The sequence below is a fragment of the Triplophysa rosa genome, linkage group LG21, assembly GCF_024868665.1.
Source record: "Triplophysa rosa linkage group LG21, Trosa_1v2, whole genome shotgun sequence".
Taxonomy (NCBI): Eukaryota; Metazoa; Chordata; class Actinopteri; order Cypriniformes; family Nemacheilidae; genus Triplophysa; species Triplophysa rosa.
The window spans coordinates 8,703,126-8,721,087 of NC_079910.1; the positions used below are offsets into that span (position 1 = coordinate 8,703,126).

General features: G+C 38.0%; 1 protein-coding gene across 6 annotated transcripts in view; it reads left to right on the forward strand.

The window, feature by feature from the left end:
• Nucleotides 1–17,962, forward strand: part of magi3a (membrane associated guanylate kinase, WW and PDZ domain containing 3a) — a 115,795-nt gene that overhangs the window by 68,735 nt on the left and 29,098 nt on the right. For all 6 annotated transcript variants that reach the window (XM_057319250.1, XM_057319252.1, XM_057319249.1 and 3 more), the window contains exons 2-4: nt 690–806; nt 5,650–5,769; nt 12,256–12,462. In XM_057319250.1, coding sequence (XP_057175233.1) covers nt 690–806; nt 5,650–5,769; nt 12,256–12,462 — 444 coding nt within the window. The remainder of the gene's footprint in view (nt 1–689; nt 807–5,649; nt 5,770–12,255; nt 12,463–17,962) is intronic.

A 17,962-nucleotide genomic window follows, 5' to 3' on the forward strand; every position in this document is an offset into this window, starting at 1 on the left:
TCACAACAGAGATTTTCCCTCACAACAGTACTGAACAAATTTGCATATTCCATCCGGGTTTTCTAATGAGCGTAATTGATCCTGGTTACATTCTTAAAGGAAGAGTTCACCCAAAATTAAAAAATCTGCCTTCATTTATTTATTTACCCTCGTGTTGTTCAAAACCTGTATGTGACTCTTTCTTCTGTGGGATACAAAAGAAGATATTTTGAGTTTTGTGTCCATACAATGGAAGTCAATGGGGTCCCAATTGTTTGCTTCCCAATATTCTTCAAAATTATGTTATTTTTGTTTTCTACATAAGAATGAAAGTCATACAGAATTTTCTTTTTGTGTGAACTGTCCCTTTAGAACAGGTTGTGGGTCATTATGATTGATCTCTCATTGCATATTATATTTTTTTATGAGAAACGTCAAGGTCTGTTATCAAGATGAACATTTAAATGACATCTGCCAGACGCTTTCTTCCAATCTTGCAGTGCATTACAAGTATTCATTTTATCAGTGTGTTTCCTGGGATTGAACCCATGACACTTTGGTCTACCAGTTGAGCTGTCACTCAGAAACACATTACAGTACAGAAGTAAAATGTGTTGTGTTGTAGCTTTTTGTGAATAGTTTACCTTTATCTACTATAAGAACTCTTCTCAAAGTACCTAAATTGACCTAAATGACTTTTGTCTTTGCAGGTAAGGTGTTGAACACGGATCTGCGTCACTACCTCAGCCTGCAGTTCCAGAAAGGCTCCTTGGACCACAAGCTTCAGCAAGTGATCAGAGATAACCTCTACCTGCGCACAATTCCCTGTGAGTCTCACACACTCTCTGATGCTGCTACTGTCTCTCCATAACTCCTTACAGGTGTTTGTGCAGGTCATATTGAGAAGATTCCATCATAACACCAGCTGATGCATGTCGGTGACTTGCATTTCGTCCTGCATTTCAATGGGTGCTCGGATGAGTATCGTAAATGCTGATCGTGTTAATGTCAGCACTGTATTTTCCATAGTCACATACAGTAAATACTTCATGCTTCAGCGCCGTTCTGTCTTCATCCGGGCTCACCTGTGAGTTCTAGTGCATTGCATAAAGTAGTTTTTAGTTGTTCTTTATTTCCTGTGGTACATTGAAGGAGATGTTGGATGTTTTGGACTGATTCCCTATTCACTTACATTGTACGGAAAAGGATGCTGTATGCAAATGGTGACTGGCTCTGTAAGTCTTTAACATTCCTTTTATTTAGTGCGGAAAGGATGAAACGGCATAAGGGTAATTTTTTTTACTCTGATGTTTTTAGTCTTCAAACTTGTCTTTATGAGCTGTTAAGATGATATGCTCTTTTCTAGGTACGCATTAAGTATGCAATTCACCCAAAAATGAAAAATCGGTCTTTTCTTTCAACTCACTCTCGTGTTTGTTTTTTCTTCTTCTGTGGGACACAAAAAGCTTTTCACTCTTTTTCATAAAATCAAAAATCACCTTTTTCCTTTAGCCTATATGAAAAAGAGTGTCCAGGATATTCTTCCAAAAATTGTTCAGCTGTGTACAATAATGGAGTATACAGTATTTAGACTGTAGGTCTGACAGTCAGAATCAAAGGAGTAGTTCACTCCAAAATAACATATTTCATTATTTACTCACCCTTGTGTCATTCCAAACCTTTTTTGTGCAGAACACAACAGAAGATATTTTGCAGAACGTTTGTCACCAAGCAGCATTGGCCCCCGTTGACTTCCATTGTATAGACAAAAAACCACTGAAACGTTTCTCAAAATGTCTTCTTTTGTGTTCCACACAATCCACATTTTTTGGGGGGGTTTTGGAAGAACTATTACTTTTAAGGTTGTTAAATCTCAAAGTGTAAATGTAGCCCTGCTAATACCACATAATTATTTTACAATGACTTGCCAGTAATGTTCAGTTAGAAATTGTAGGCTACTTTTTCTCATAAACTCACTGGAACAAAACGGCAACCATCTTTGACTTTTTGGCATCATTGCCAACACACAACTACATAATCACCAAATGTGCTTTTCTTTTGTCACTGAATTTGTGGTTTGGCCTTTAACCAGTGAATTAGTGAAACACATGCCTTCATTACTCAAACATCTTTAATTACAGCTTTTCCTCTTTGTAATCTTTTAATTTTATTCGGTCTGTCCCAGGTGGTTTGGAGAATGTTGGTGTGGTTAGCACAGTTTTTATTAACCAGTCCTGCACCTGGCATGAGATTGGGGATTTTAATGAAGACCAGACTCGGGCAGATGTTTCAGTCTCTCTGTGGATCAGCATTGCATAAGACACAAGCTCAGTGTGTGGGCTGACCTGTAATCTCTCCTGTCATTAACATCAGCTGTCCTTGTGACGGGCCATCCGAACTCATGACTCACTATTCTTCATTCATGCTTTTTCACTTCAGCGTAACCATTCACAATAGGCAGAAAGCTAGATGATGGACAGATCTAATTATATTTACGTAATAGTGCCGGTAGTAGCAGGTTTGTCAGAGCGAACTGTCGGAGTTCATCTTCCAGACTTCAGTCTTGTAAAATAATCGAATTATGTTTTAAATGCGAGTTATTAATCACAATAACGCTGAAGGACAGCGAGGGCCGTCGTGTCTTTTTCTGCAGGCAGTGTTTAGTACGTTGCTGGACTGTAAAGGCAGTGTGACTTTCAAATTTCCCAGAATTCTTAAGTCTCGGATTCTTTTAATGCACAGCTGCAAATCTGTTTAGAATAACAATAAAGATGAAGTTTGTGATTTTTATCGATATAAAAATATTCATCCCTGCTAACAATTTTTGGTTCCCAGAACGTTCCCAGGATGTTAATTTTGGTTCCCAGAATGTTAGTATTTAAGTTTTCTTACAGAGCGGGAAATAGAGCGTTAGTTTTTAATTACAAAAATCAAACCTGAAATGAACGTTCTTGGAACGTTATTTTTTGGTTCCCATAAAAAATAACCAAAAGGAAACTAAAAACTAAAGTTAGGGGAACGTTCTGTGTTTCTGGGATTCTTGTCTAATATGTAGAGACAGCTCCAAAATACTGACACTCTAACATTGGCTTAACTAGTAGTGCGAGTATGATTGTCTTTCATAGATTCATTTTGCAATGCTAGTTGCATGGACAACACATTTCACCTTTAAAGGGATGGTTCACCCATAAAAAAATTCTTTCATCATTTACTCACCCTCTTGTCATTTCAAAACTGTATAACGTTCTTTCTTCCGCAGAACACAAATTAAGATATTTTGAAGAATGTTGTTCACCGGCACCTATTCACTTACATTTGTTTTGTGTCCATACAATAGAAGTGAATAGGTGCCGGTGCTGTTCAGTGACCAACTTTCTTCAAAATATCTTCTTTTGTGTTCTGCAGAAAAAGGAAAGTCATACAGGTTTGAAATGACAAGAGGGTGAGTAAATGATGGCAGAATTTGTATTTTTGGGTGAACTATCCCTTTAATAAAATTCTAGGCCTTTATGAGTTGCTGACTACTCTAGCCGTCCCAGCCTTTGCTTAAATGAACTCTTATGGAACGGAAGCATCACATTTGTCCCTCTGAACACAAGGACAGAAAAGTCATAAAAGCCGCATCGTTGGAAATAAAGGGAAAAGGAGAGCGCCCGGAGTCCAAATTGCCACATAATCCTTGAAGCTCGGCTCCCTCCCTTCCTTCTGCTGCTGGCATTAATATCCGTTATAGCCTGACGGTAACCCCTCTTCACCTCATCCACAGATAAAACAAGGGAAAAAAGTGCTTCAGGTCATTGATCTTAAAGGATTGATCGGTGCACCTGAAAAGATTTACAACTTTGCTTTTAGACATCTCCTAAACATGTAAGAAATCTCAACGCTCACCATCAGTTCAATAAAGTACGAGGATAATTTATTACACCCTAAATGCCAGAAAATAAATACTTTTTTAAGTAAGACTGAGTGCGGGGATGTGCTTCCCCTTATTATAAAAGCTGTAGTTTTTTGTCACCTCACTATGTATGAGTTCACATTACAGTATACACAGTACAGTTTGGTGTCATAATATACAGTTTTAATGCGGAAAATGTCAAAGTACACCTTTAAGCCTATCTTTTAACCTACAATTGTTAATTTTTGCCTTTAAATTCAGAAAATATGATTATTAATATGGTTAATTATTTATTAATATGCTCATATTCAGGATAAGATACCTTTAGTTTATGAAAACACAAATCATTTACAGCAAAATAATACTTGCAATGGGAATGTGCATTAGTAAATTATGTAAACCCCAATAATAAACAAATTATTCATGATGTTCTGCAGCGCTGCGTGTTGAAGTGTGCCAGGCTGTATGCCATTGTAAGGGCTGTTGGTAATGTACTTGGGCAGCTGGCAGTGTTTCATGTGGTTATGTGCAGAACTCTATAGCTAATTGTTTTTTTATCCTCCTCCAGCAGAGAAACTGGCGTCTGTGTTTGTGTTCCACAGGAAGCGGTGTGTGACTGTCAGTCAGGTTTGACTTTATTGATGGAGCCAGCAAAGTGTAAAATGCGTTTATGATTGGGAAAGGAGACTTTCACAAGAGCACTGAATATTTGCTTTGGAGATTTGGGAATCATTCCGGCATTGTTTGGTTGTGTGCCTTCATTGTTTTGCGTTTTAAAGGTGCACACAGTGGACAATAGAGGTTAACCTGGGTCAGTCATGCTGCTTGGTTGTTCAAAGAGAGAGTTTCTGTGTGCACTTCCTCCTGCGAGAGAGAATGAAGAGTATGTTTATATGACAACGATGGAGTAGAACACGGAAAAAGTTTCACGTACATACACGACACCGTTGTCAAAACGATCTGCATTAACACAGATCCGAGAAAACGGATAAAAATGCTGCATTGCGCATGCCAGAGGCCAGTGGATGGTGATGTCACTTTGTAAAGTGCTTTTAATATCCTTTGTCGGCGTGTATGTGTATTTAAAGGTTGGTGTATGTAAATAATGTGTATCCGTTGGTTGTAGTGGTGCAATACATCTACTTTTTGCTGGAGAAACGTTAGTACATATGCTGTGTAGCACAAGACACACAAGACCGCCATTATTGTTTTGGGAATACTCGCACATGCCTTCCAAATGAAATGATCATAAAGTTCCGGCCTCGCAGTTTACACTGAGATGATTTTTTGTAATAAGTTTCAGCAAACACAACCTTTTACTTCCACAAACCTCTATGCTGTCCTCATGAGTTCCACAGTAAAATATTGTCATTGTGAAGTGACACTCATAAAGGTCAAATGCATGCTTACCACAATAAAATGTTATGAATGTAATAGTTCACCCAGAAATGTCATTTACCCCAATATCGTATTCTTTTATGTTCCATATAAAACATGAAAGCAATTTACAGGTTGCTCTTTTTCTCACTGTTACATTGAATGGGAACTGGAGGTTGATGCAAAAACACCATAAAAGATTCATTTCAGTGATTCGTATGCGACTCGTGCACAATGTGACTTCTCATGCCGTTTGCTTAGCATGGTGAATAGCATGTCTTTTTTAGGGTAAAGAGAATTCATTATTCATTCAACTCTTTTTTTTACACGCACTCTGTACGCAGAAGAAGCATTTTCACCTACCATTTTGTGACTCTTTGTCATGTTTGTTTCGGTAGGTACCACAAGGCAACCTCGGGATGGGGAGGTTCCAGGAGTGGACTATAATTTCATCAGCGTGGGGGAGTTTCGTGTGTTGGAGGAGAGCGGGCTGCTGCTGGAGAGTGGAACCTATGATGGTACGGAAAAGTGTGTAGGAATAGAGAGTCAAGGTTCATTTCTGTGGGCATGATGTTATACTGAAAGAACATAGCTTAACTAACTTCATTTTTAGAAGGAAAGCACTTGCGTGCACAGCAGCTAAAGGATTTGTAAAGGAAGTGTTGAAGTTTTATGTCGGCTTTAGGTTTTGGTTTTGCATTATTGAAATGTACGTCAGTTGCAACTGCAATCTGCACAATATACTAAAAAAAGAGAAGATCAATCACAGTTCAGTATGTAAATAAATGCACGAAGGATTATAATGACATTATCACCCGTAGTTAGATTTAGAATGGCATTCTAAATGAAAGTCAGTAGGAGATTTTCAAGCTTTAGCCTTGAATTTTGTATGAGGTTTTGATGAAGCAACCTGAGAAGAACGAGAAAGAGAAGGCGGCGAATGAGAAAGAAAGGATAGAAAGAGATGAAAGAGGAGGAATAACAAAGTACCGCCTTACCAGCACTATAACTAGGTCATCTCAGTTGATGTTAGAACATTGCTTTCTTTTATTCTTAATGTATTGCTCTTTAATTCGATGCATTAGCATAGCAGACGTTCATGTGGGTTACATTACCGTGTAGCCACAGCAATCAGTTACTGATTCACAACATGTTTATATGTTAATGAAGAGAGACAAGCGTGCTGATCGGTGCTATTGGGCGTTTGTTTTTTTTCGCAAACAGCTCCCACTGACTTTCAATAGCAGATGGTGTTCAAATCCCGCGATTTACATCGCTCTCATCCTAGCTGCGAGCTTTTTCGCTGATCAACGCAGTAGTATAAGTGTGCGGTGAAGTGTCAGCCTTTGGGCGCGTGGGAAGGTGGCTGGCTGGTTTGGTTAATGATCCCTGGGTGAGTCACCGGGTGGCCTTGTTTAATGGTTGGTTCAGTTGTAGTTCCCAGGGTAAAATTAAATCTGGTCAATGTAAATGTCACGGGGAATGACTTTTACTGGGCCAAATGTTTCATGTACCATTCCTTGTACATGAAACATTTGGCTTGTTTCTTTGACTCGTAGGGTTTCAGTTCGAAGGATCGCTTTACACTCGTCAGTTCTGGTCAGTTATTTCTTGTCCCCCCGTGAGTAAAGTTTCACAAGAATATGATGCTTGAAACAAGTCATGATTTATAGAGCATGTAAATGTGTTTAGGCTATTGTGCTTGTATACAGGCTTGTTCAGAGAATGTCAAGGTACCTGTTGAGCAAATAAGTGTTATTAAAGGAGTAGTTCACTTCAAAATTTGCCCCCATTTACTTTTCATAGTCATTTTTATTCCTACTATAGAAAGTCAATGGGGGCAAATTTTGAAGTGAACTACTCCTTGTTAGGTGATATTGCGTATTTGGATATCGCGGCTGTCCTTTTGAAACCTTGCAAATATTTAACCAATAAAAAGTATTTATGAGTGCTAGTTAACATCAACAAAAGTGTTTTTTTCCATTTGCTGAAGAACAGCAAATTTGAACATCCGAGATTTTGGAAGGTAAAGAGCAATTATCTTTTTCAAGGTACAGTGACCCCCGAAATGCATGTAGATGAGCTTCATGCATTAGAAAACAACATGCGTATCTGACAAAATAGCATTTATTAAAAAGAACCACACTTTAAAAGCAAAACCTTTTATCAAAATATATAAAAAATAAAATTACAAAACCGTATATATCTTGTTGTCAGTCTTAGTGGAACATGTGATGAACTACACATGTGCGAACCAGGGACTTGTAACCATTTTGCAACTAAAGAACCTTTATACTGTATGTGCCCTATACTGTATGTGCTTTATACTGTATGTTATACTGTTTTTTTTTCAATGAGCGAAACACCTTTGTTTCAGCCTTTCCTGTCCTTACTAAACTCAGTGGGGAAACAACAAGGATGTTTTATACCATCTCTTGGTTTATTTTATGCGTGTGAAGCAGGAAGTTCATCCTCAGTCTTTTTGATCTCTCCCCATCAAGAACCTTGCGTTCAGCAAACCAGCGGCATCTTGTATTGTCTTCTCAAAAGGGCATTAAATCACTTTCCCGCTTCACAACTCCTTCCTGGTGGAACATTCTTCCTCTCAGTCAAAACTACTTAAAACCCATGTGAATACTTCACAGAAAAAAAAAAAACACCAACCCTCTCTCTTTCCCTCAGTAGGGATCAGAGTGTCGGAATACTTAAATTTGGGATATTACGCACTCATACCCCTACATCAGGAAAGCACGGTAAAGTCATTTTTTCAGGCTTTGACTTAATTACACCGGTGCATGCCACGCAGTAGAAAAGAGCGATCAAATCATGACCACAATCATGCCATGTCACAGCCGTCAGGGTCCCCTCTCAAACAGCAGCCACAGCATGATGGATCGCTCACAAACAGCGCAATGCACCATCCTTGATTAATGAGCATAAAAACACGCGCGCGCAGCGGAGGGGACGGTCGTCCGCCGAGATCCGTGATATTTGCTAGCATTAATCTGTGCGTGATGGCTGGCCGCTGTCGGAGGGAGAGGGATGATTTGAAACCACCTTCCTTTCACACTGAATAGCACACAGGAGAAATGAGAGAGACGGGCTGATAGCAGGTAGTTATTTAAAATGTGAGTGTTTCGTGTCAAATAAATAACATCGTGTCGGCTCCGCCGTCCCAGATGAACTGACGTAGGACGACGATTCACCCGTGACGATCAACTAGCACTACAAATACAGACCTGTCACTGAAATTTTCCCTGGATGATGTTTCCTCTCTCTGTACACAACACACACGCAATCTTAAACTTGCATTAAATGTGATTTGACTCATCTCTGACCTTTACCCACTTGGAGCAACTCCTAGTATAATTTAAAAAAAATCATTGCACTAGAAACACAGAACGTGCTGTTCAGACACAGTTACTGTAAGCTGAATATGAGCCTTGCAATTTCTGCTAAAGAGCATCTTATAACATCTTCCTTTGGCCGTAACTGGTTTATGGGATGATTATTAATGTACTTGAGTGAGAGGGGTCAAGTCAGGCCATCTTGGTGTGTGAACCTCTACTGGAGGTGTTAGAAGGAACTTTCATTTGATGGAAAATGGGCAGCAATTGCTCACAATTAAGAATACTATTTACGGTAATACTAATTTGCCCTAACTAACTACAAGTCAGTGAGACTGGTTGTTAAGACACAGTCTTATAGTGACTATATGCTTATGTAACTGGCCCCTGATATCAGACATGATGAAGATGACAAGATGAGTTTTCTGGTACATTATAGACAGAAATAAAGAGAAGGTCTGATTGGCGGAACTGTTTTCATTGCTCAATTCTCATTGTGGTTGGCAGTTGATTCTGTTTCTTATCTTGGGTCACTCTGAGAAGCCTCAAATAATGATTTAACTCCTTAGAGGTTAAAGAAACTTGTGGGAAATTTGCTTATTTAAGTCACTATGGTCCAAAAAATAAACATGGCCTAACATTGGAGCATGACACTGAAAGTTTACACCTTAAAACTTCAGTGATGTCAGCATAGCAGTGAGCAAACCAGTTACTGAATATTACATCATGCTCACCGGTCAATTATTTCCCTAGCAAAACTTTACTCTGGGGGATAACACAAAACACTGTCCAGCTCAGAGTTGTTGCTTGACCATGACCTTGAATTTTGAAGGTAAATGGCAGGGGAGCAACTGCACATTTTCTGAGGGGTATGCGAGATCAGTATTGGCGCCCTCCCATCGGCCACCCCAATATAGAAAACACACACCAAATAAAAAATCCGCAGACAAGTTGTATATTACCTTTGGAGTCATTCTAGTTATATTTTACATAATGTGAAGGTGACAATCAGATTTGCATCTATAACAGAAGCATAAAGGTTTCCTTTTACAGAAAACTTGTCATATAAACGATATGTCATACAGATGCAATAATACAATAGGTGCTAATACAAAGTTACTAGTTTCAACAAAAGCTAGACCAATACCTGTTGATTTTTAGTGTTCTAATTGATGTAAAATAGCAGATTAGGCCTGTGATTTTGTTGCTTGTTAGAAAACATTATAAAATGATTTACACTTTGGGATGACTTCACTATAATGTAGTATATGAATCTGTCAATTTATGAGTAATTTGGTAGGGTATTTATAGAGCTGTGGAAAGTAGAAAATCATTTTTACGATGCATCGGGATGGAGATAATGTGAAAGATTACTGCATCGATCCATAAAAACAAATAATCGATTTTTATAAAAAAAATAATGTTATTAAACATGACACACATGTTAGCAGTTATAATATGTGGCAACATATTTTCTTATTTGAAAATGTTGTTTGCGACGTAAGTTATATAAAATACGTCTTACCATCTGTTATTTCAAAATCAGCGCGAGTGAATCAGCGTTTGCACGTCTCTCACTCTCTCGATGTGTTTAAATAAAGTGCATTATTGTATACTTCTGAACTTGAATCGCAGTTTAAAGCTGTTGAAACACAGTAAAATCGACCTGTGTTAAAAAAGGTCAAATTAACACTCACGGTGTATATATAATCCACACTCTCAAAGTGTGGATATAAACACTGTGAGAGTTAATTTGACCCTTTTTAACACTGGCGATCAAACACTATTTTTTTAACACTATCAACAAATACAGCTGTGAGTGAATTATTAATGCAATAAAAAATTTATTTAAATAAAGCATTTCTGTTAGGAATACATTAAAGGCAAATCCTCATGGTGAGATTTTGCAAAATTTACTAAATAAAATATTTGACCTGAAACAAAATGAATGATTCAACATGTTCTTTATTGTGTCGGCGCTCGGTGGTGTCTTTGTGAGGGTGGTTGGCTAAACATTTTTCAGATGGGAATTGTGCTGTGTTTAAAGCAATAACCTTTTCTTATTTCAAGTCCACTTATTCCATGTCCCTGAATGTCTATAATGTGACGACATTGGAGTAGATTGAGTAGATTGGGAAATCAGTGTATTTGACAGCGTAATGTTAGTACATGTACAGCTCTCCAGATCCCGAAGCTGTCGAGAACAGCAAATGAATCAATAATTCTCGGAGCTCTCGCTGTTCCCGTCCTTCTTTCTCATTCGGTCGGGTAGCCTGTGTTATTGTGAATTGTTGAGAAAGTAGGTCAGCAGCTTCCACTAGAGAACGACATAAAATGGTACATTGGTTTAGATTCACATGTGGTCTGGTGATACCTTTCTTACATCAGGCACATCCAGGGCTCAGGACAATATAACTTATGAGACAGACCTCTCTGCCACATGGCTAGTTAGGGTATGTTCAAATCGCTTGATAGCACCCTGTGAAGACTTACGTACAATGGTAGTGTATTTATTTGTATGTTTGTGTGCAATATGTATAGTGATTTTTTTTCTGTTCTGTGAACTCTTACAGATATTTCCTGCTCCGTGTGTATGGAGCACTGAAAACTACATACAGCAGAGACTGTGAATTAGATCACAGCTTTAATCTCCAGTGAGGGACCGTTTCCAATAAATAAGAGTAAAATAGCAGAGCACTGCGTTGGTCCAGTGGAGCACCGCAGGGTGCCGAGCTGCAGTGTTGACGAATAACAAACAAGACTTATGAGCCTCCCTGAACAGTGTGAGGCCGCAGGATATACTGCAAGTTCAGTGGCATTACAATGCTGTTCTGCACGTTCAGCGACCAGCGAGTCTGAAAGACAAAGTGCTTTAGGAAGATTTTTCAGTGTGACTGAGGTTTGGGTTTGGTTATTTGTACACAACACACTGCATATAACACATCTATAAATCATGTCTGGGAAAAATCAGAATTACCTCAAGCCTTCCTTGGGTGAACAGTCAGAGCAAGTGCTGCGGCACGTTCAGGTGTGTGGCCATGCAGATGATTCGAGTTTGAGTTGTCGTTTTTTAGTTTTTCACACCATCATTTTTGTGTCATTATTAAAACTATCATCATTAATATTACTAGTACTATTATATTGTTACTTATTATTATTATCATCAAAATATAAAGTGTCTAAAGAGCCAAAAAATAAAACTTTAATGTATGTAATTCTTTCACTTCTAACCACACTGTAAAAATATATATATATTATATTTAAAATATTGTAGTATTTTGTGCCTTATTTTTATTGACTTTTTTACAGTGCACATCAGTGTAGAATCACCTGTATAGGTTCACAACATGTAATCCAGAGTTCTTATAGTTTTTTCTAGTTTTATAGCTTTATTAATACTTTGAATTAGCTTTTATTTTATAGTTCTAGTTTTTATGTAAATTTTAGTTTAATTCTTAGCAATTTTGTTGTTTGCGTTTGTCATTTTATTTTTTATATGCTGTACAAGTTGAATTTGTTTTTATTTCAGTTTTAATTCATTTGTTTTTCCAATTTATTGCTGAGGCAACATTTCTAATTTACATTACGTTTTTAAAAATAGTATTTAGTCTGATATTTTATATGATTTCAACCTTGCTATAATCTTTTTTTCTGCAGGAAATTATTATGGCACCCCAAAGCCACCAGCAGAACCCAGTCCAGTGCAGCCAGACCTTGTGGACCAGGTCCTGTTTGATGAGGAGTTTGACACCGAGGTCCAACGCAAGCGCACCACATCTGTCAGTAAAATGGATAGGAAGGACAGCGCAGCTCCGGAGGAAGAGGACGAGGAAGAGAGACCGCCTATAGTAAACGGCCTGACAGGTGAGACGGTGAAACCAGCCATCAAGTACATTAACTCAATAAGTTTTGAACATAATGTATGTAGTTTCAGTATTGTGCAGTATAAATTATCCAGAAGGGAATAAAAAATCAATACTGTATAAATGGGTACAGATGTGACTCAGCACAGCTGAACGATTTGTAACTTTGCAAAGCCACGGTTGGTAAGGGATTTTTTTGCAACAGTCTATAAAACCAGGTTTTCCAATGTGTAATTTTCAAGTTTTATGGTAATACATTTAATGATATGATTGGTGCTATGATTTTCCCTGAATTTTTGCAAGTTGAACAATTGTATAATGCTGGTAAATGACCCGAAGACAGATTTTGTCAATATAGTGTATAACTAGTGCATAAGATTCTATGATGTTCACTGTGGGGAACGTATGAAGAACATCACTGTGGGTTTCATGGATGTGCAGTCAGTTGAAGAGGGCCGAGCACACAGCTTTGTGGTTCTTCAGCTTTCCACACATGCTGTTTTCCTATCTCACTGTTTTCCTATCTGACTCAGGAAGTCAATAATCTTCTGGTGGATTGGGTCAGGACAGGTGGCTAGGAAGGCTTGCCTTAAACAGCTATGGCGTACTAATGTTAAATGAAGGGAGGGAATGTCCACACAGGAGTTTAATATTGGTGACCCAATAAGCAAATGCCTGTGGCTGTAGGTGGAGGTCTGTAATGGGTTTGAGGTCAGCACTAGTCCTTCAGGTCATCATCATAACTTATGAAGGCAGGTATGAAAGCAATCTGGGCTAAATTTGGTAAACTGGGATTGAACTTGGATTTTGACCAAGCAATTGAAGTAAGATAAGGCAAGGCCCTTAAAGGTCCAGTTTGTTCGCTTAGGGCTACTGTAGAAACAACATGGCGAATTCCATGCAAGGGGACCCGTGGAATATGTAGATAGAAATAGCTCATTCTAAGGTAATAAAAACATAACACTTCATTATGTCTTTATACGGCTCTGAAGACAGTTATGTATATTATATTGCTTTTCTGTCAGTAGATCCTCCAAAAAATTACACACTGGACCATTAAAGGGACAGTTCACCCAAAAATGTTCAAACCATGGAACACAAAAGGAGATGTTGGCTTCAGTCACCATACCTTTCATTGTATGAAAAAAGAGAACAGCGTCAACAGTCTTTCTCACCAAAGAAAGTATTTTTTATTTACCTATAATGGGTTTGAAACATCATTAGGGTGAGTAAGTAATGACAAATTTTGAATGAACTGCTTTAAAGTAGACCGCATGCCTTGTCTACCTGAGTTACCGCAGCGATAAACCAGAGGAATAAAACCCATGTTGAATGAATGAGCGTACGCCTGGTATCACTTCAAGTAATGAGCATGTTGAAGAGGGCGTTGTTTACTGTGAGGCATAAAAGTGTTTTTGACACAAAAAAGTGTTTTAGACATCAACCCCTGCACTCTTCTACCTTCTCATTAAAAAGCTTTCTCGGGCTTATTATTTGTCTTTAACAGTCATTTTTTCTGTATTAATGATTGACATTTTGGATAGATTTTGCAACAGATACTCTAGTGTGCACTCCTGCCACCCACATGCTATAAGGCTGGTGAAATTGATATATTAATGTAAATGTAAAGTTTGTCTCCGTGTTTGTTGTCAGCTCTCTGTTGATACACAAAGTCTATGGTTATATAGTTCATATCTGTTTTGAAAAGTGTTTTTAATTTTACAATTGTAAATGTAAAGATTCAAGATGGCGTCATAGCATGTGTTTTGAGAACCTCACAAACAAATTGTACATTATTAACTCTGACTGAAAATGCTCAATAATGCCTGTGAAGCTTCTATTAAAAGTGAATAAAGATTAAACAATTTCAATTTTATAAAAGCCTTTATAGATGTAGATTACATTACAATTCTTCAAAGCATAACCCACATATAATAGTATCCTGTCAGTCTGCCACGTTTGGGTCTGTGGGGAGAGGAGTTTGGTTTGGGTTTCCTGGATCATGCAGCGGGTTGAATTTGCTGATGCACCCTGCAAATGCAGAGAAGGTTTCTCTCATCTCATAAATCTATCAGATACAGAGAGGTGAACATCTTCGGATTATTCATTAGGCAGCAGGGAAAGGCAAACAAGGAATTAGTTAGTGGCATAGATCCTTTTTAGGGGCTTCAAATGGGCTTTTTATCTTAAATGATCTCAAGTTATTCTACTGAATTTTTCCATTACTAGTCTTTTAGAAATGGCTATAGCATAGGCAACGTTGGGCAACAGTGCTCTGTATTTCATCTGGATGCTCTCTGTTCCATTGAATTCACAAAATAAAACACAACCACAGTTGCTGATGTACATTTGTTGACAGACAGAAGCATTTTGATTTATTTTATAATGTTGTCAACTGAGCAAGATTTACACTTGTGACTTCTTTGCACATCAGCTCATGTTCAGGTAAGACTGAAATCTTAGTAGCAGGCCTGTGTGTTATTGTGATTGATCACCATGGGAACTGCTTCAGTATCCCGTAATATGTGGCTTCCTTTATTTTTGGCACTCTTAATGTAACAAGTTTTCTCTAGCTTTACTTTTGTACAGAATTAATGAGTGTATTTTATAGTTTTACGACAAGTCCACAGGCAAAATCTCAAATTGTAACTTTAGTTAAGCCGTCATGAAAACGAAACAAAAAATAAAATAAACCTGTGTCATCATAATTGTAAAGAACTTTGTCTGGTATTTAAGCTTCTAGTTTTTCTCGTATGTCAACTATTACATTCATGCCAACAAAACTCTAATCCTTATGTAACTGAAAGTTCTGGAAAACCAAAATAATCTTCCAGTTTTTCAGGGTCAACAGCGAAAAATCACTTCACCACTACGGCCAAAATAAGTTTCTGGTAGAGCTGAGAGAGGTTTTGTTGGCTGTGTACGTCTCCGTGATTCCATTTGGACCAGATGCATCACAGCTGTTCTCCATTACGATTGTATAGTTTTAAAAACCCTCTGGCACAACCAATTCCCAAGGACGAGAAGCAAATGGCAACAGTATCTACATTTTGCCAAGTGCAAATTTCGCAACCCGTACTTTGCATCGGGTCCACATCCAGAGGCATTTTCAGTTTTGGGCCGTTTTGTGTTTTTACAGAATGAAACTTGCTAACCTAAAAGTCTTGTCGATACAGAAGCAACCTTTTCTGCATCAAATCCAATGAATTGTATTTTGTTGTTATGTTTGTATATATACATGTTCATGGCCAGATAGGATAGATACGGCCTCCAACAACTTTACATGAATGTGCACTCGTATCGCCTCAGGCTATAAAGACTGTGGGAAGCCGACAATTGTAGGACTTGAATACATGTTTTTTCCATAGTCTCTTTTGGAAGCAAACCTTAACCGTTAGCATAGCATACAAGACCACTTTTAACACCACATCACATTGTGTTCGTCTGCCTTTTACGCAATTTTTTTTAGCAAACACACAAGCAAGCAGAGTTCCTTTTTATCTCCTCCGCTGCCCTCTTTTCTGTGTTTTTCATTGATCTCTGCATCTTTCTCCACTCACCCTCTCAAGCACAAAAGGCCTCATACGGTACTTGCTTTCGTGCGCACATTTTAATGCGAGCGCTTGTGTTACCGCTTGTGTCATAAATGATGCCGCCATGGTTACGGCACAGAAACAACAAGTGCTGATTCATCTGGCATGCGTCGCCGACTGGGAATCATTCAGATGAGCGGGCTTCGATCATGAATGTGTCAGCAAAATATTATCAGACTTGTTATTCTGATATGTGCGTTTTCCCCCTACATGCTGCAAATGTGTAACTAGTATATCTACAATGTGACGAACCAAATGTAATAATTTAAAGGGATAGTTCACCCAAAAATGAAAATTCTGTCAACATTTACGCACCCTCAGATTGTCCCAAACGGGTAAAAAATGATTTGCTGCCAAACACAAGGAAAGATATTCGAAAGAATGTCATTAACCAAACCGATCTCATCCCCGATTGACTCCCATAGTATTTATTTTCACTACCATGGCAGTAAATGGGGGATGAGATCGGTTTGGTTACTGACATTCCCTTCAAAATATTTTCCTTTGTGTTCATCAGAACAAAGACATTTATACAGGTTTGGAACAACCTGGTGTTGACTAAATGATGACAGAATTTTCATTTTTGGGTGAACTATCCCTTTAATATTAGGGCTGTGTATTGGCAAGTGCCTCCCGATAGGATACATATCATGATAGATGGTAGGGATGTAACGATTCACCGTGAGCCGGTTGAAAATCGGTTATAATGAGCGACGATTCAAATCGGTTGAGGTGTGAACTGAATCGCAATACATTTTTTGAACAGCAGGGGCCGCTATTTTCACTGCAAATCTAAACGTGGACATGCTGATATTTCTTAAATGCAAAAAAATCCAAGAAAAGCTCAGACAGTATTAGTTTGTTTATATTAAAGAGACTTTTTCTATTATTAATTTGTTATAAAATTGCAGTTTAGTTTTGTTATTTGAAATAAAACATTATTTTATTATACAAAGAAATGTGAAGCATTTAAAGAGTACATTCCTCGAGATCATAAAAAATACATTTCATGAAGTGTTTAATTTTGCCGTGTTTGAATGTAAGCAATCTGCCAAGTTGTAAGTCCGAAGGTGAATAACTAATAACAAAGTTATTAGCTTATAAAAAAGGTAATCGACTCTGAATCACGCGAGCAAGTCATGACCTGTCCGAATCTTTAACCACAATGTATCTACGTCACTAGAAATAATCCCCCCCTAGGACTGACTGCGAAAACTTAACTCTCTCCTCCCCAGACACTGTACTAGCTCGTTCGTGACGTGTGCATCATGTCTAAGAGAAGCTGTGTTCTATGTAGTGAAACTAAGTCAGTCTTATTCTGACGAAGAACTTCTGAGGAAAAAATGGTTACTATTTATTTTTCAAACGACACCAAAGGAGTATAAACCGAACGTTTTACTTTGCGCGCGTCATTTTACCGAAGATTGCTTCATCAATCTTGGCGCCTTTACTGCAGGATACATTAAACGTCTTTCCTTAAAAGATGTTGCAATACCAACTTTATTTGGACCTGTAAGCTCCACCGAATCACAACCTGTAAGTGTGACTCTTTATTTTTGTCTTTACTTAAAATTTAATTTGTGTGACGTTATCTCATGTCTGTGTTTAGCTAACGTTACCGTTATTTTTGGGGTTGTTACTGTTTGTTTACCTAACGTTAGCTATAAACTCGTTGCGCTAATGTAAGTGTTCAACCATATTAACTCTCAAAGTCTTTATTTCAAGAACTGCGTGGTGTACTATAGTTATAATAACATCTGAAGATACGAACACCGTACACTGTATGCCGTGATAACTAACTGTTACAAGAGAAGTGTCTAAAACAGTCCTTTTTCTTACTGGCATCTGTATAAGGATTAAAGAATGATTCGTCAGACTCGGGCTCGAACTGGTAAGGTAAAATCGACG